Source organism: Strix aluco, chromosome 4 (assembly GCF_031877795.1).
Source record: "Strix aluco isolate bStrAlu1 chromosome 4, bStrAlu1.hap1, whole genome shotgun sequence".
NCBI lineage: Eukaryota > Metazoa > Chordata > Aves > Strigiformes > Strigidae > Strix > Strix aluco.
The window spans coordinates 58,095,515-58,115,531 of NC_133934.1; the positions used below are offsets into that span (position 1 = coordinate 58,095,515).

At 39.1% G+C, this 20,017-nt stretch overlaps 1 protein-coding gene across 1 annotated transcript in view; it reads right to left on the minus strand.

Moving 5' to 3' along the window:
• Positions 1–12,917: 12,917 nt before the first annotated feature.
• Positions 12,918–20,017, minus strand: part of DKK2 (dickkopf WNT signaling pathway inhibitor 2) — a 43,189-nt gene continuing 36,089 nt past the window's right edge. The window contains exons 2-4 of the mRNA XM_074821435.1: positions 15,880–16,030; positions 15,080–15,229; positions 12,918–14,553 (exon numbers count right to left, since the gene is read on the minus strand). Coding sequence (XP_074677536.1) covers positions 14,303–14,553; positions 15,080–15,229; positions 15,880–16,030 — 552 coding nt within the window. The 3' untranslated portion in view covers positions 12,918–14,302. The remainder of the gene's footprint in view (positions 14,554–15,079; positions 15,230–15,879; positions 16,031–20,017) is intronic.

Below are 20,017 nucleotides of genomic sequence, written 5' to 3' on the forward strand. Positions count from 1 at the left end.
AGGTGAAGGGCCTGAGGTGAGAGTGGAATAAGCTTGGATCAAGCAGCCCATTGTCAAGGGAAGTTTAAGTCCAGTCAGAATAAAAAAAAAATACTTCAGTATCAGCAGTCCCTGCTTTAGCTTTTTCTACAGCTGCTTTGCTGGCTTCACTGCCTGGTTGTTGCCTCCTCTCAGTTTCTTTTGAAAAGCTCATGTGGCTTGAGTCAGAGGAGATCACCTCTGCGGGACACACTTTGCCAGAGGGTTGCCCAAGCTGCTGGCATGGCACGCTGCGGGGCACGGGAAAAGGCTGTGGCACCTTCTCCTTTCCTCCAGGACTCCCACCATCTCTTTTTCTCTGGGCTGAACCCTTGAGGAGCTGTTCTCGCAGCTTGAGTGAGAAAGCTCAAGGCTTTTAAGTGTACAAAAAGTATCCTACACTTGAGTAAAAAGTGTGGTGTGGTATGCAGGGTTTATAAGTGTTACAAAAGTAAATGGATTATTTTTATATCCAGTGTGTTACAAGTTTATCAATAAGATTTCAATTCAAATTGCAATTCTGGAAGTATGTCCACTAATGATATGACAGGTGCAAGTGTCACAAGAGCAACACAATAATTACAGCAGTCATAAGAAGAATTTATTTAATGAAAACTGTTGAAAAGTTCAACTCAAAAGTCAGGAAAATTGCTAAAAGTCAGTGCCTCTGAAAATCTCATTTTATTTGTCCTCATTAGACATCCCAGTCAAATGACAAATCAAAAGTGCCCCCCATTTCAGGACTGATAGCTTTGGGCTTCTGAAAACATATTCCTAAGTTAAGTGTTTTTTCTCTGCCAAGCACTTATCATGTAGAAACGAATACTGGGAGGTTTGTTTATATTCCTAGAACTGTAAATTCAGTTAAATCATTACAGTTATTTTAATGTGATCTCATTCAGAGGTAAGAAGATTAGTTCTACTTACTGCAGATACAGCAAAAAATACAGTATAAATCTAGCCCTGACATTTGATATATAAGGTTAAATTAATTTAAATGCTTAAGATTTTTTGTTAAGTTCAAAATATGGATATTAGACTGTTGGATCTGTATTTTTGGATTCTGGCTAAGAATGTGCCTTGCTTGAGAACAGCTAAGTAGCATAAAGATCTTTTTTCATCCTGTGCATTGTCTAGTATATTCCAAAAACTTTTTTATATATTGTGTTAAAGTGGCTGTCTTTCTGTTCACTCCCTTCACCAGTAAAAACCAATTCCAAAATATTGTTTCACAATTTGTGTCACTAAATACAGATTTTTGAAATTTGTCCTTGGTTTTCCTAGCTCAGATGCATTTGAAAAACAACGAAAAGGGCTCTAAGGGACAAAACTAATACAAGTAGAACTATACTTTTTTGTTAGAAATATGATGTCAATGTTTGAAAATTGTTTATATGGAAGCATGGTCCTGAAGACCTTTTTTTTGAGGGAAAAGGGGAAGCAAATAAAGAAAGGAAAGTGATTTTTAGGTTTTTCAGTGGAAAGAGTGATCTAAACAGACATATGATGGTACAGCTAGTTAAAAAAAACCCAAAAAGAAATGTTAAATCTGACATGATATTTTTATCTTGGAAACTGGGTGAATAATCTCAGGATTTTAAGTGAACCGTAGATTTTGTCCCTCTGTATATCTCTATAGCTAAGTGCCCTTAAAAAGGGAAAGTTTTGTAAACTCAGGACTGGATAAAGGATAATATGCAAAAGCTCAGTCTCCTGTTACTGCCCAAGCACAGCTGGGTCCAGTGTTTGGCCCAGAGCTCCAGACTTGGTCAGTAATACCAGCAAACAAAAGCTGGCAGGCAGATGCAATCTGACTTCCTTGAAAATACCCCCAGCACTCACCTTGCAGTTCGTGAGTCTAAACACCCCTTCCCTTCCCACTGCAAAATCAACCAAACAGCAGAGAAAAAAACTGTTCTGAGGCAAAGCAACTTTCTAAAAGTTAAAAATAAAGCAATATCAAGGAAAAAGATCCAAGAAACTTACAGTGAACAGAAATCTGGCCCCTTCAGGGAAAGGAGTGATGAGATAGTTCATTGAGACTTCTCTGGTTTTAATGGTTTGGTATTGGCTAGTAAAGGAAAGACTGATAATGTTTAGGAAGATGGGAGGGAAGTTCTACTTAGAAAAAAAACAAAAGCATGAAAGTCATATGCAAAAGAGGTTTCCATGTCCAATTTGCCATCTTGAAGGCTGGCATTATTTTATGATCAAAAGCTATATAGTGTTCACTTAATTTATGGGTGAAAAGTATTGATTTCCTTTAGATTTCATTATGTTCCATATAATGTAATGAGTTCCTGTATTACAAAGCTTAGTTTGAATTATTTCTTTTTGCTGACTTGGTAGATGAATGGCTCTTAATAACCACATGAATCAGCCTGGAGAGCTGAGCACCAAATAGGTGTCATGTCATTGGTCAACAGGGCCCAATGTGCCTAACGTCCATGGGCTCATGCAGAATCACACCCATGTGGGTCAGAGTTGTCCCTTTGTCTGAGCAGGGAGACACACATCCATGACATCTTCTACATGTGGCCAGCATTGCTCTTCTCCCCCCAGGAGTAGTGAACAGCTCTACTGGACTGCACCACTCAGCTTATCCATCACGTCTCCTTGAGGACTGCCTTGTGTTGGCTATCAATGAAATCACTCCACCTTTCCATGTGAGACGCACTGTGCTCCTAGGGGCCTGGTCAGGGTTTTTATAAAACCACAGTTGCACAAGGCCTCTTCCTTTTCTCATGGGCCGTGCGATGGCCAGACTGTGTCACCTTGCTCAGCATGGTGTGGCTCAAGCTGATTTCTATGGCCCAACTCATGTGTGAGAAGTTCCTTGGAGAGGCACCTGTCAGGAGGAAAGCAAGAATGTGCCTCTCCAGCTTATTTTCATCTTGGGCCTCATTATAACAAAATAAGGATTGCCAGCTGGACCAAAGTTGAGCCAAGCTGGGAACTCTACTTCTCTGGGAACAGGTCCAAGACCACCAGCCACTGTGTGTGCAGCGCTTTTATGATCACATCATCAGGACAAGCTGGAGTCCCCTTGGTCATGACTGGACTTGGACCAGGGTGCTTCAGGTGAAAGGTCACGGGTTTTAAAATTGGCTTGACAAAGCATCCTGTTCTTCCTCCCCTTCCTAATTAATGGCCCTGTCTAGACTCTTCCCACAATCAACTCCTCCACCTCTTTAGCTAGCCAAAGTCTATACCTGTCCTCACTCCCCCTAGCAGGCTGTTTTTAATTCACAGCCCTGAAGTCTCCTCTCCATCAGTCCAGCGTTAGGTTGCTGCATTTTCCAGGCAATAGATAAATAAGATTGACAAATGAGTTTAGCGTATGACTGTCACGCATCATTTATTAAAAAAAAAAAAAAAAAAAACTGGAAGATTCATCTACTGCTTGTTTGCCTTGCCCATCTGGGAAATGGAGTTTAAATTACCACATTGCTTTAGGAGTAGTTTGTAATCCCAGTATAACAAAATCATATGTTTTTCATGGGATGGGAACAGCAGATAATGAGAGTTTCTGCAGTTAGCATGATATCAAGTGTGATTATGCTTTATAGTATTGTTGTCATGGATGGAAACATACCGGCACAGAAGCACCAGTTCCAGCATCCTGGGAGAAGACACTGAAGCACTGACATCAGCTTGCTTGCATTTGCAGGGAGTATGTCTTCCCAGCTACCTGCAGCTTGATTCACATTCTCTCCAAAAAGATGGAGTAACTTCCCAGAGCCTTTAACAGGATCATGTTTATGGGGAGTATGAGGTTTCTCACTCTTGGTTTAGTTCAGTATTTTTCAAGCCTCTTTTTGATTTGCAAACTCCTAATTTTTTTCCAACTTAACAACAGGCGTGCTTTCTAGTTTAAGTTCTCTGAACACGGAGTTTCATGGACCACAAGTTGAAAACTGGTGTGGTGTGAGGCAGGATGGTGCTGTGTTTTTGTTTTGCTTTATGAATTGTTAACAGAATAATCCCATCTGAAGTTTGTGTTTCCAGTTATATATGGTAGTAAAAATAGTAAAGGTAATAGACATTTAGTTGTGAACTAGGATGGTCTTATGCTACATGCTGTGCAAATACAGAGCAAAAAGTCAGTCCCAGCACCAGAGTGTTTAGACTTCAAGTACAGAGAGATGACTGCAGACTTGGTGGAGTGGGGGGAAGGGGGAGATGGGTAAAACAAAACAGTAAGGCCATGCTGGTGATCCAGCTGCTGTCAAAGATGCTTGTGGGTGTCCTGGTTGTTTACAGGGATTCTCTTCCAGAATCAAAGGGTTAATGAGAGTGAAAACTCTGGTTGAAAATTTAATGAGCAGTCAATGAGAAGGGGCATCATCAGACAGTGTGCTGGAGCCAGAAGGAGGGAGAGGTGCTCAGGGGGGCATACGAGGTGTTCCCCAAGGACCAAGGCAGCTCTGTACTCTGTTAGAGGTATGAAGAACAGTGAACCAGATGAGATGAGAGGCAGTTTGTGAAGTGTTGATTAGAGGAGTACAAAAACTGCACCATGCTAGGATTAGCTATGGGAAGCTTAAATTATGGATAATGATAGATCTTCAAATACTGATTTTAGGTGGCATTTGTCCCACTCTTCCTGCTGTCCGTACACTGCTTAAACCCAGCTCTTCTGTGAACCAAGAGTACAACTCATCTTCTCTGTCCTTGCCCATCTGAAAGCTATAGGTCTGGTATGAACTCAGTGTTGAAGCTCTACCTTTGCTCAGTGGAGAAGCAGAGGCAAGCAGCAGACAGTCACCTACAGCAGCAGGATCTAAGGTGGGGCGGGTGAATTATTTTCTCAGCATCTCTTGTCTGTATGACTAATTGTGTCATGATACCTAACCTTCAGACAGTTAAAATTAGCTGAAAGGAATCCTGTGCCAGGTCTCACCTTTGACTAAATTCTTTATTAAGTACCTATACCTTTCTGAAGCATTAGAAATAACAACTTTAAAAATGTAGTAAACTTCAGGTTCCCATGGATACTCAAAACTATTGTTTCTAGAGATAATGAATTTTCTGACACTTGTACCAAACAGAAGAAGGAAAGTTATGATCCATTTCCCATTGCCAATGTTGTCCTCTTAAGAACTGGAAACCATTTCTGTCATGGGAGCTTAGAGAGGGAGGACTGAAGTCTACGGTTCTTGCTGTGACCTGAGAAAATTTTCTAAATATCAATGTTGCAGTATTATTTTTTGCAAAAAAAGATGCAGCACCGATAATGAACACTTTGTTAGTGTAAAATGTATTTTTTATCTATAGCTGGCCAAACATAAAAATCCATGATCAAAAATGTTTTCTATCCCCAAATGGAAGCAGTGAAAAAAAAAAAAAATCAAAAAAGTCTTTTCCATAGGTTTTCCCACCAGCTCTAGTTCTGACGAGCTTTAAACTACAGCATTTATTTGAGTGTCTCCACAGGTACTAATTTAAATGTCAACAAAGTTGATATGAGCATTTAACTGCTGATCACTTTAGTAGTTATGCTTGTCCCAAAATCCCAAACAGTCTCCCCATTTTCCCTAGATGCAAAAGCCTCAGATGTCCCCAGTACAGCTGTCAAAACTCTCCTGCTATCTCTCTTCAGTTGTTCTATAATGCTAACATGTGCTTTCAGCAAAAAGGACCATGATACAAAGGCTGACAAGAAGGTTGAAAAGTGAGTGACTTTCAGGGTAGAAGTAGCTTCATGAGGAGAAATTAGTAGGTACTAGATGTCTCCTTCCTCTGGTAGGAAAAAAAAAAAATCCAAATAAAAACAAATGGGGATAAACCAGATGTATTTAAATATGGAACAAGCCACCTCCTCTCTTGGTGACTTCAAATTGAGATGACTTTGAAGGAAATGTTATCTGACATCACGTGGAAGCTGTGCTTTAGGAAAGCGTTCATGACTGTTTAAAAGGGCTAACTGGGTAAAATACAGTAGCTTACTATGCATAGGAGTATTATAATGACCGTTTCTTTCTGACATGAAGAATTTTAAATTCTTGCATCAGGTTACCTTCTCTCAACCTCTCGTTACTTTATAGCACCTCATCATCATCTTCACAGTAATTTTCTTTCTAAAATAGTCAATAAACCCTCAACCCCTGAACCAATCCTCCTTATTCTCCTTTGTGAATCTTTTCCTGCAAAAAGAAAAGTTTTCCATTCCTGCAATGTTGTTAATGTTGATCTCTGAAGTCTTTTCAGTTCTGCATTGAGTGTTTTCTGGTTTTGCTTTTATTTTTCAGGAAAGATGACCTGTGCCACATGGTGACACAAGGACATTTGGTAACATTACTGAAGTGCTGCACCTCAGCTGCTGCCACTGACTTCTATGGAACTTTCTGCCTATTGGATCTTGGTAAATCAGCCCCTATATACACATAGTGTTTCTGTTTCAGAGATGTATTTTAGGAAATGCTTAGACTGTACTGAAAGAAACAGCAGTTTTAACATTTCAAGCTGTTGCGAAGTTCATCTCGCGTTTTCTTGACAGTTTGTCTACTTGATTTGTTAGTGCTCAGTAGATATTAGAAACAACCATTCAATTCTGCTTTCTTCTACATTTCGTACAATTACTTTGATTTAAATTCTGCAATTGGGCGGTTAGAGATGGAATATTCCTGAAACAGTCTGCAAATTCTAGCAGTCTATTTTTTTTTAAAAAGGGCAGGACTGTGAATTAATAACCAAAAATAAAAATAGATTTGAACTCAGATGAAAACTAATTTCCTGTGTTGTTTCTAGGACACATAAAATTACTCAATAACACAACTGAGGAGCTCATTAAATATGTGTTTGGTCATATACAAATGAACCTCTTTGTTCAGATGGGGAAGGCAACAATAGGGAATTTGACCCTTAATAAAGGTAAGATGCAACTTAAGTAATTCTGTCTTTTGTTAAAATGTTTGCATGCAAAGGAGGATTTCTTCATATGAGTGTCTTCCTGTTCACTTACTCAGAGAGGCTGTGTCGCCAACGGTGATCATGACTGTCAATACATAAATTATATGGCGAGATTTATGGCACCGTGATGGGAATTGCCTGTTTATAACCAATTATTTTCAATTAGTAATTATCACAACCCACACAGGGTGAAATCCTATTTCTGTAAATGCTGAAAGGTATATAGCAGTGCAATGTGTACCTGATGACAATATTATAGTCTTGTTGTCACTCAAGCATTCAGGTGAGTTGTACTAAAGCAGTTAGGTATTTTTAGTTTGAATCATTAAGATAGTCCCTGCAGAACACGAGTGCTAAATGATTGCACTCTGTAGTGGGTGATTTTTAGTCTTCAGCATTAAACATTAGAGGGAAAATGTCTTCATTTGATTTCTTCCGCTTTTTGAAAATGTACGTATTCCATGCATTGCACAAAATGGTATGTAATTGCAATTGTATAACCATGCATTTCTAAAAGAGCTTTTAACAAGTGAATCTCAAAATGTTTGAATAAACATAAAGAATTCTGGATTCCGCTCCAAAGCTTCTGAACCTTTTGAATATATGTTTTCAGCTGCAAATCTCATGAAAACAGGTTCTGCAGTGGGAATGATTACTCTAAGATTCTATTTATTGGGAGGCTGTAAATACTATGAGAATTGCATTTTGGCGTTTGCGCATCTAACTATGCCAGAACTAAAAATCCAGAGGTGAAGAGAAATGAAAATTAATCTGATCACTTCATAGGTTTTGATACATTTTGAGGTCTCACTGGATGCCGTGGTAGCAGAGGGAAGGCCTTTTGCTTCACAGTTATTTACAGTAATTCTGATGAATTTCTAATGGAGCTCATTTATGACTTGCAGACTGTTCCTCCCATAAACATTGATTTCCACACAGGTTCGAAGGAAGCTCCAGGATAAAGAGCACTAGCTTTCAAGTAATTAAAAAGTTTTAATAACTTAATCCAGTAGTTCTCCAAACCTAAGACAATATTGCCAGCTGACAGTGTGCTGCATTGGGAAAGGCAGTATCAGCCTCTTCTGAACTTAACGCAACAGACTTAAATGTTATTTGAAAGACAATTAACTGTTCTTGAGAGCACATACATGAGGTTCTTCTTTTATCATCCGTTGTTCTAAAGAAGCATTGTTACAATATCCATAACTGCTCAGACAGTGAGACAAAGACATTGCCCAAATAATTTTGAGGTGGATTTTTCTAAAGCTTTGGGTGGTCGTTGGATTCATTAATGTGATGCATTCCAAAATTCCTGGCAATTTTCTTCCAGAACCATGTCATTCATTACTTAGCATGTACCTATATACACCTTAATGATGCTATTAAAAATTACAGTCACTAAGGAGAGAAACAGTATCTGTGAGCCCTACCCTTACAGTTCTACAGAATTATTGAATGTTTGATTAATAGTTGATTTTAAAAAAAGTTTGCAAGCCTGTTGAGTAAATACTGATGAATGACATACTCTCAGAAATAAGGAGTAGCTTATAAAGAAAGAATAGCTTATAAGGAATAGAAAACAGGAATATACATGTCATAGCAGCCACACAGGTATACATTTTTTGATTTCTTGACTACTGTTTGGCCAACTTTGATAATAGCAGTGGAGAATTACAGTATGAGTTTTGTCAAAGACTCAAAGACTAAGATTTGTGTCAGGGAATCTTTTTGTGTTAAGTATATGTTTTTCCTCCTCTTATTCTAGATAATTTTTTCCTTAAAAAAAAAAAAAAAAAAAGTCTGTGTTTCTTAAAACGTTAATTTCCTCTGAAAGATTATTTCCTTTGCTTCAGGAAGTTGGCATGCAGCAAACCACTTCTAAATCAAGCTGCTAGCCGGTACTGTAAAAAACAAAGAGTTTATTGGTACCAGACATTTGTAAATAAGTAATTGACACTCATTCTTAACAATAAGCAATTCCAAAAAAAACAGGGAGCTGCCAGAATAAACAAGTTTGCAGTGAGCATCATCCAATGCTGTATATCCATCAGGGTCAGTCCCATCAGTGGTGGTCAAAATAACAGCTCTGGGACCAGCTGGAGTTCTGCAATGCAACAGCCGTCTCCTGCTTTTGTCTCTTCCTTCCTTCTCCACAGTCTTTCAGTGGAATCCCTAGGCATGGGCAGGCTGCAAGCTGTAGCAGTGTTGTCCAAATAATGTGTCTGAAGGTTGGTCACAAATCCAAAGCCTCTGGAATTACTAGGATTTGGATACACAGAGAACCAAGGTGAGAAGCATGCTGCTGCCAGGGGGACACAGGCTCAACATTTCAGCTTCTGAGGGACCAGAATCACTCTATCAGGCCTCCCCACTTTGGGTCAGTGCTGTGGGGATGCAGCTCAGAAACAGAGAGAGCATGTTTGCCCTTCCTCCATTCTTGGTAATTGGGTGGGATACAATGAACATTCACAGTTTTTGCAATAGCATTTAATTAAATTTTGAGGTAGAGCTCCCCCTCTCTCTGCCATTTCAAGCTTCTGGGCTGGACCTCTCCAGTCCACCCTCCCTCCGACCACCCTTTTCTGTGCTTTCTCCTTGCCTCCTGCATTGCTGCCTTAAGCTGGTCTGTAAAAAGCTGGCAGAGCAGTAAGGTAAGAGGGGGCTGCAGCAGACTTTTGCCACATTTCAGCAACTGACTACAGTCATATAAAGGTGCAAGCAAAATATAAGGTAAGAAAGGGTTGTAGGGTCTGTAAGCACTCTTTGGTAGCAGTGAGCATGTTAAAAACTGTATTAGATAATAAGACACTTGGGCAGAAAGTTTCTGTTCATCTCAGTGAAATGTTACGGTTTAAATAATGATGGAGTGCAGACCTCTGGATTAACTGTTCGTTCACTCCTGTCTAATGCAGCATCAGAAAGATGCCATACATCGGACTAGTGAGCTAGGTGAGAAAGCATGACTGTATTATTAGTGTGATGATTTAAAAACAAAATTAATGATGGTTTTGTGTGGAGTGAAACTATACCTAGTGCAAAAAAAATAACTGCATTCCCTTTGTCAGGTACTATAGGTGAGGTTGGTTTTTTGGGGGTGGGGTGTGTTTGGGTTCCATCCCCCCCACTGCGGACAGTTATTTTCCAAACAGTTGACTGACACGCCAAAGAGCTAAGTTGTCTTTATTTTTTGTAAATGCAGGTCTTATCAACCACCTACATAACTCTCTTAACAATTAAGTTTTTGAAAGTTAGATCTCAAGACTCCTAAAAGCCTTTGCTTAGAGTATCTGGCTATATGAGTTTCTGCTGGCTTTGGCCTTCAGGTTATCTTTTTTCAAATGGCTTCCCTAGAAGGGAAGGGAACTAGAAGGAATGAAAAATACAAATTTCCTCTGATAGCATTTACATTTCTTATTGGGGGGTCATGATGCAGGGCTCTGAAGTGAAAGCAGAGAGGGCTGGTGGGTTGGTGACAAGGAATAGTTTAGAAATGTCTCTTCTCAGCCTCTGCCCGAGACAGTTCATGGTGTTTGGGGAGGTTATTTTGCTGTTGTTGAGACAATGAGCAGGAAAGTCAGAATATGAAGAATATGGCTTGAATTTCAGTGAATTGTGTTTTAGGTGTCAGGCGCTGGATGTATGCTGTTGAAAATGTTGTTATGCAAGTGCATAAATCTATTTTAATTGCTTTCATTTAAAAATGTTTAAAATTATAAATACTATAGGTCGCAAACATAAGACAAAGCAAGTAGTACAGTAATAGGTACACACCCACATTTATATTGTAAATCAAATATATGCCGTTATAGAGTAGAAATCCATTACTTTTAGGAAAGTTAATAAGTATTTCCAAAGAGCTGTTGCACTGCTGAGGCTATTCTAGGCTAATAGGAAGAGTATATGAATTGTTCAGCAATAATCTTTTCAGTACTTGTGTCATGACAGCAGATTTCTGAAATTTACTGAGCCAAAGTCACTCTTAATTCCCTTGATGAGTGACACAGTGAGTGAGAGCAATTATCCCCAAATTTAGCTGTTCTTTTGTTCTCAAACTGATGTATATTTCCCCAAAATATTAACTGAATGGCTTCTAAACAATCAAATTTCAGTCTTGCGAAACTGCTTGAATGCTATTCAGTTCAGCTATGCTGCTCAGTATTTGTGGTGTGCAAGGAACTGCCTGTGCCTATTGTTTTTGTTCCCAGATTAAATCTCTGAAGGCTTTGGCAGTCTCAAACTCTGCTGAAGTCATTGGGTTCTGAAGATGCTCTCATCTTTATTATGTTGTTATTAAAAGTGTTAGAATTTTCAAAGGCCTACGCACCAAATACTGCAAATAATAGTAGCAAAACCTTTTCATTTTGTACAAACACTAGCGTGACTCGGAGACCATTCCATCCTCCAAATGTACATCTGTTTGAGCAAAGGGTTACCAGAAACAAGTAACAAGGATATTGAGACCATTGCTCAACAACCACAGCCATTATTTTGCAATATTTATTGAGCTCTGCAGGCATTTTCCTGGGATCAGAACTTGGCTGGTTTTACTAGCAATATTTTCAGTTCTGTCATATGGATTGTTTCATGTTATTAGAGATGAATGCTGTTATCTGCCATATCAGAACTGCTAGTTACAGACATTGCAACAGTGCCTTTGTATGCTGTAACCTATAGCAAAATGCCACAAAATTTGAATACCAGCTTTACCCACCATGACTCTCTCTGGTATGTATCACTATCCAGGGAATGTGTCTGGGCACCTTTCCTATTTAACCCAGTTGATTGAACATTATGCATCCAGGTGCATTATTTTCAAAACTATTCTGAAATGTTTAGGTGTAAACTGTCCCAAGAGAAGCATATAGATAGTTGCCAATTAAACCAGTTTTGTAGAAAAGACGCAGGGGGATTTTAAGATGACCTTCAAGTCTTTTACCAAAACTCACTCTACATAGTGCTTTGAGACACAAGTACAATCAGATGCTTTTTCTTGCACAGCTAAAATATACAGTTTGGTTTTTTCCCAATAGATTTGTATATCTTTCCAGAAAGAACTACTCTTCTTAAGCAGCAGGTAGGGAAAAGAATATGGGTAAAATATTTGGGGAGGAATGGGAAAGGACATTTAATATATTTAATCTTATTATACATTTTTCTACATTAAAGTCAACAGGCTGCAAATATATTCTGCTACAAAGCTTTGTGTAAGAAATATCTCTATAAGAAAATACATCTCATTAAACATTTCCTGTAAATAAATTATCCCAAATAACTACGTTTTGCAAGAGGAAAAGGGGGGTAGGCCAATGATAAGAGCTAAAAATTGCTGCGATCCCACTTCTGCAACCCCCCCTGCTCACACTGGGTATCATTTTCTTTTATATGTAGTCACAATGAGAGCAATAGAGCTCCTCTGCTGAGTACGTGCTTGCATGTGTTTCTTGTGAGCTGTTTCTTGCATGTGTGCTTGTGAGTATGTGTTTCTGTACTTTCTTAATATCTTGAAACTATGCTACTTCTGAGCCTTATTCCTGTTGCAGTTACACTGGAAAAACTGCAACAAGCAGAGTTGCAATGACAGGACTGCAAGATAAAACTCTGACTGGACTATTAACAAACAGAAGACCCTGTCTCTAAGCAGTCCCTCTAGATCAATAAAAACTAGCTCTAGTAGAGAAAGAGGCATGTGAAATACTCTTCTTATTTAGACCCTTATGAAAGATAAAGGCAATGTAGCTGAGATCTGTGTTCTAATTAAGAAGTCTGAATTAGGTGGTGTAGTTAAGCTGTAGTGTTAAAACAACCACTGGTGGAAAAAAGTGTCAGGTACAGGTGACATGGTCTTCAAAGTTAAACTTCATACTGGTCTACCCATGTTGTTCAGAACTGATTAAACAGAAAAGTCCCTTGTACTACAAAACATTAAAATGGGTAGTTAGAACTTTGCAGTAGGTCAATTGTAGAATCAGACTTCTTTAAAGAAATATCAGTCTCTTTACCAATGTCTATACAAAGGAATACTTGCAGATAAGTAAGATGAAAAAAATTTGAAAAGATGTGGGAGACAAGTCAAGGGATAGAGACTGTCCTTTTTTTAACCAGTACACAAATAATGTAGAGTTGTCAGCTGTTTCCACAGTCCATGTACTTCCATCATTCCTGGCAGAATAGTCCAGACAGAGAGGACATCAAGTCCAGGCTGAATACATGCTGGAGGCTGGTATGCTGTGGCATCACATGATGTTTAACAAGTCATTTGTGGTTATACCATCTTCTTACATCTTTTTCTGCAGGAGAGGAGGTGCTCACAAGAGGCAACTCCTTTTTCTTTGCTGCCTCTAATCTGTTATACTTCTGCAGAGTGCCATCAGTAGCATGTTGCTACTAAAAAAATGTAAAAATTTGAGTTTGTAGTGCTCTAAATACGTCAACAAATGTCTACATCATCTGTTATAACAGCAACAGTGAAACAACTTCATAGCTCTTAGTGTTAGGCACTTCAACACTCTGCTCTTTCTTTTGGAAATGTCTATAATGCAAGTATGCTTAGGCAAGGAAAGTATATTTAGGACTAATGAGCAACTGCCTGTATATAATTCTGGATTCAACATGCACGTATTTGCTTCATCTGTTCAACCCAATGTACACTAGCAGTAAACCGAGGCAAATACAAGCGATTAAGTGCCATACTATGACATTGAACTACATAAAGCATTTCAATTTACTTAAGTATAGGAAACAAAACCAGTTTAAATGCCTCCTCTTAGAGAAACTGCTGCTCTCTTGAAATTGTGAGATAGCAAGTTTTCACCTCTTCCAGGCTGCAAAACATAGCACTCTTGTCCTGCAGGAGTGCTTTCTTTGCTGAAGTGTCTGCCCTGAATGACAAGGGCATGTGGACATTCACAGTAACTTTATTTCCATTTCTCACACCTGCAATGTGGCCAATAATATGTTGACAGATGAGTCTTCCTGGCATGCACTGCTTCCTATAGGAGTACAATGTATACAATTTGTTTAGCAGTCATTACCATGCTGGAAACCCACCATAGCCCTAACACTTAACCCCTGAAACATCATGGGACAACACAGCAAGGTAAGTGACATTAATTTCCATTGTACTTGTTTGCATACTAGCATTTCCCACAAACAGTAGAAGTTATTTACAGAAGAGCTGCACAGTAGGAGAACTCCAGCTGCGCTTGTGTTTACCACCAGCTCAAAAAGAAATGCATTTGGTGTGACTTCTACTCCTACCCTAACTGTTACTTTAGCCATTCCGCTTTCATTTGCAGTCCTCATTTCCCACCGTGCCATAATGCATTAAATACATAAAGCCACAGTCATTTAATACTATCTTCTCAGTCCTCATTCAGATTTTCTGGCACACGTGAAGTCTTGATTTAGAAGAGGAGGTCGCATCTTTCCATACTTTGCAAGACAGCCCCTTGGCACAGTCACATCGTTGGAAAATCTCCAGTCCATGGGATCCCTTCTTGCGCTGTTTGGTGCACACCTCCCCCTGATGCAACACGGGCTTGCAAATTTTGGTCCAGAAATGGCGAGCACAGCAGTGTCCCTCAATACAGTCTGATGACCGTAGGCAGGGATCGCCTTCATGTCCTAAAAAGAGCAATGAAACTATTTTACCTCATGGGAAACCATGAAAGTATAGATTCAGTGCAGACAGATGCAAATGAAGCTCAGAAAAAGGAGAGATGATATTTCTATCTGTGGCTATTTGAAGGATGTAAACACAGGGGAAGATATGAATGAGGAGGGTTCCAGGGGGTAATTAATGAGACCTGCCACAAGACTTAGTAAGAAGTTCAGCTACAGGATTGTAAGTAGAATTACAAGTGCTTAATTACATGATTGTTACAAGAGGAGGATGTATGCAATCTTGCACAACTGAAAAATCGATTGTCAGTCCACCTCTGATACAGAGAAGAAAGAAGATGCCATTTGAATCACAGGAGCTGTTGGTTGATGTTACATCGCTTTTTGAGTCATGCTGTGTATTCTCATGATAGATATTCACTCCCTGTGAAATTACTGCCTATTTCTAGTTTGCATTGCTGTATCTTAACAGCAATAACATAATTCATGATATGAAGAAACAAAGCAGTTAGTGCAAATGTGAACTTACCTTTTATGTGTGACAGCTTGGAGCGTGGCCTCCCTAGGTTTTGCCATCCCAAATCCTTGCTAGCATAATGACCATTCTTCTTGTGGCGTGGCCCTTCTAGAGCGGGGATGTGAGGTGTAATGATGCTTTCAGTTACTGGTATGCAAATACCTGCGAGGAAAAGACAGCCAGTCAAAGATTTGAACAAAAGGACATACAGAGACCAGGATCAGGACCTGGACCATGAAAGTGCTGGGGCTTGGCCTCAGTGACGCTCAGTTCTAATCACACCTCTGTCCCTGATTCCTGGCACCTAACTTCACCACAGCTCTGCTTCACTCACTGTCAGTCTTGCTGTCACTCTGGTTTTATGGTCTGATCACCTGGAGACTGCCTTGTAGACATCTCTCTCCAGTCTCCAGAGGAGAGTATGGGAATGCAAACAGTACAGTTATAATCCCACCCAGGGACAGTCAAGGATTCATTAAGTCTCTTTTGCTTCCTTAAAAATACGGGTTCTGTACAGTCTTTCAGTGAATCAAACCACATTGAATGTAATGCTGTGATTTCAGTCAGCAGCAGCATCATTTTTGGGTTTCCCCACCCTAAAATGGGAACAATTCAGGTAACACACAAGCCTTAAACACAGAAATACTATTAAAGAAAATAGAGTGGAATGAAGTAGAAAATGAAGTTTTCTTGGTTTAGAAATAGAAGCACAGACACACAGAAAAAAAATACTGTTGCTGGGAACACTCAGAGAAACAGATGCTATCAAAATGCTGATTTTATGGAGGAAAACCAAGAAATGACTGATGTACCATTGTTGCAGCGGTTCCCAGGGCAGCACATGCCGTCTCTGTGGCAACGCTTTTTCTTCCTCCGGCACATCATGCATGCAGACGTTGCTTGATGAGGACTGTGACAGTATCGCCCAACTTCGCATTCCTTATCATTGGTACAAGGATAGGCCTGGTGGGTAAAAGAAAGGTTTACAGTGAAGCACTCCTTTGTACAAGACACGTATGTAGTCCATTTATAAAACAAAACAAAACAAGCCCACAAAAAAAAAAAATAAAAGAAAGAAAAAACTACCACCAAAACCCCAAACAAACGAAGAAACCAGCAGTTGAGATACCATTCACTGGGGCCAGGAGATGCAGGTAGGGGTGCTTCACCGAAGTCATATAGCAATCTTTAAGCTCACGCTGCTTAAAGAATCATCTCCCTGATGGTTTCATCTTTTCTTGCCTCAAGCATAGGTTGGCACAAGATAACTCATATTTTTGTGGGTTCAGGCCTTTGATTGATAAACAAGAGCTTAAAACTCCACAGTGAAGAATAAACAGAGCCATAAAACCCCTCTCAGTCAGTAATAATCCTGAAACACACTCTCCAATAGGTAACAATTTAAACTCCAAGGAGGCATTTTCCTTTGGTAGCTGTCAAACACCCTGATAGATAATAAGTACGTTCACTGTTCTCACAGTGAACATCTATACCACATTGGAACCGGCTCCTCTGCAACTGTGCCATTGCCCACTGGCCCACACTAGTTGGACTCTGGAAGTGAACAAACATCTCTGGTCAGCATTTCACTTTGATAACCTTCACTTCAGTTATGGGCTTAGTATACTCCCTTAAACATGCCACCTGCTAAACAACAGCCTATAGTATGCAGCATGGAATATATTATGGAGCACAAACTGTCTTGCACATATAATTCCCTGCAAGCAGAGACACACGTATACAATTTTCCTGTATTCATCAAACCCAGCATTATCTTACAGGAAAACCAACTTTTAAAAGAAAGGTGTGAAAGCACTGTATTCTCCCATGAAGAGAGAGAAAGAAAAGTTTATTCCTACAAAAGGAAAAGACATGATACTTTAAGGAGACATAACAACACACACTGTCACATTCCAGGATTCTTTCTGCTGACTCCCACACAGCTACAACTATGCTCTCTGTCTGCATCTAATTTTACTGCCTATTAAATTAATCATAGCTTTTTTTCATTCCTCAAAATTATACTTCAGGCATTTGTTTAGATAAAAAGATGAGAATAAATTTTGGGCACTTTCTGGAAAATGATGTTTACACTTCCTCAACTAATTTCCTCCAGCATTTTAAATAAATCAAACTATTGCTTTTACTGTTTTCAGAATGACTCTTGCAATTAATTATTCACCACAAACAAAAAGCTCAACTGACTGTTTTTCAATTTAGGCTGATTACTTTTCTAATAATATTTTAAATCAAGGCTTGATTACATTGTTCTCAGAAAAGAAAAACTTGGAGGCTGTTGAGAATTTGCTATGAAAATTGTTCTTTTAGATGGAGAACTTCTTGTTTCTCTTTGTGCCATTCTGTTGAGAATTACAGAAGAAAGGAGGTCTGATAATGAAACCAAGCAAGTTTCTCTAGTGCCGCTAGTGGGAGGGGGAACCATGCCATTTCCCATGTGATTTCATTAGTTGTTTTCTTTGTCAAAATTTACTTTACAGTACCAAAAGGGCTGGCTGGATATTTCCCAAGTGCTGCTGCCCCATTACTTCTGCCCTCTGAATATGTGTCTTTGAATAATGATTCCAGAGTGCAGCTGTTTGGAGTAACCTGACATATGTGTAAGTCTTTCTCCCTTAAGAATAAACATTTCCTCTTGAGTTCATCCTCAAGAGGATGAACATCAAAGAAGGCCAGATTTTTTAGCTAGGAGTAGCAATAAGAGACAAATGCAAGTATTCCCCTGTTCGGTACTCTTAAGGCATAAATGGATTCTACTTATGCTAGCAAAGAGGAGCTAAAGTGCTCTCGCTTCAATCTCATCGCTTCTTCCCCTCATTTTTCCAGAAAGAAATCATTAACACTGACTCACAATTTGTGATATAGTTACCATAAAAGTAAGGCTTCCCTGACTTAAAGGAGACCTTACTAAACTAAAGATCTTACAATGAAGAAAAGTGATTTTATGTAGACCTATGCATGGTTATACTGAGTTTGGAAAATACTAACACTGCTAGCTGGAGGAAATGCAAATAAAAAAAATAAAAACCAGATGGGCTAGCTGAAACCTGGAGATGAAGGCATTTTAGACCCTTGTCTGTCATCAAGACCTTCATAACCGCATCTTTTTTCCAATATGGGCATGTGGTATACACCTGCAACTTGTCAGCAAGAAGCCTACTTGCAGTTCTCTTTTGGTTCCTCAAACAGCTTTTAAAAAAAGAGTTCCCTGATCCTGAATGGTGCTAATGAATGCTCTCACATACCATATCTAGTGACTGTTTTACTTCTGGCTTTTAGGCCGAGTGACATGTAAAAGATATTTTAAGATATGCATCTAATTGCCAAATCTCAGCTCTGTCTTTAAATCTCAGCTCTGTCTTTTAAGAATGGTAAAAGCAACAGAATACAATTTTGACATTAGAAATTGCTAAGAAAAGTTCTATAGTCCCAGTCAGCCTTTAGTCCCACTCTAGAGCGCTATCCTAAATTAAGATGACACTTTTGAAATGAAAAAAATAAGCCAAAACATTGACCTGCCTAAGACAAATTACTACAGCACATCAAAAAATAATTTTGTGTTACATATAGCTCACAACAACTGGCAAGTCCATTCAAAACCCCAAAAGACCAGCTGCCAGCCAGCTACCTGAAAAACCCTCTTGCAAATGCTTGATGCCATCAATTGCCTTGATCTTTCTTCCAAAACCACCATCCATTTTATATACTAGCTATCAATCACAGGGAGCTTGAAACAAAAATGCCTACATAGCCTTGTGTCTATCTCCTAGTCACTAGACATTCATTGGAATAACTCCTGCTCCCAGCAAAGTAATTTCTACTGCTGTGCAGCATTCAGTATTAAAACACAAAAATAAACCAAAATAATATAGTGTGTACATAGCCTTGGCTAACAGGAGGGAAAATGTGTTCATAATTGTCCCATTGTTGGTGGTAGCTGAGCCAATCTAGGTATAAATATGTATGTATTTTTTAAAATACAGGATAAAGAAAACATAAAAATGTGCATGCTAACAATTGTCTATGCATGAATCAAGGTTTTCAAAATCTCCTACACCACATTGCCTGAAACACAGTCTTTACGTTTAGAGAATTGCAGAGAACATTTCCTATATACAACGCAAAGACACAGATCAGTCCCAGATGGAGAGGGAAAAAGCAAGCTGTAAACCAGCTCTACTTCCCCAGCAATGATAACTAATTCTACAAGGCACATCACCCCTTCACATTCTTCAACTATACATATCATTTTCTGGTCGTAAATCTCTATACGCTAAATACAGCTTTGATATTATGGGAAACCAGATGAAACCGAGATAAAATATGTAGCACTCCCTGAAGCTGCATTTAAACAATCTTATTTAATTTTTTTTAACCCAGATTACAGGCAATCAAGCCGCCCATAGCATGACATAAACTAGATTTGCCTGTGATAATGAGTCGCATTTTCAGAAAGTGTTGTCTGACTCGGAGCATTGCTGCTGAGATGTTTTCTCCTCAGTCATTCCAATTACTTTTGTATCCACGCATAAAAGATACTGTTGAGTGCGTGTCCAAAAATGTACAGCAAAGATGTACTGGATTTTTTGCAGTGTTAGAGGATTCAGGCTAAATATTTAAATAGATGCTGCTCATGCTGTGCCAGGATGTACCCTGCATCAGTCCACCAAGACTAACCTTTGCCAGCCAGGTCATAGCAAGATGTAAATGTTAAACTTTTCTTCTTGAGAAAGAGAATATGAATCTCCATTCCTGTCCTTCCTGAATTTATAATGTCAAGACCTCATGCTAGAAATACTCAAAGAAAACAATGATAGAGGAGAGAAATGGGGGATTTTTATAGTTGAACAAGTCCTTCCAGTCTACTGAGGCTCTTTCTTTTGTATTAACTTCACAGTGAGGCTGAGGAAGGGACTGACTAGCTGTTGTGAC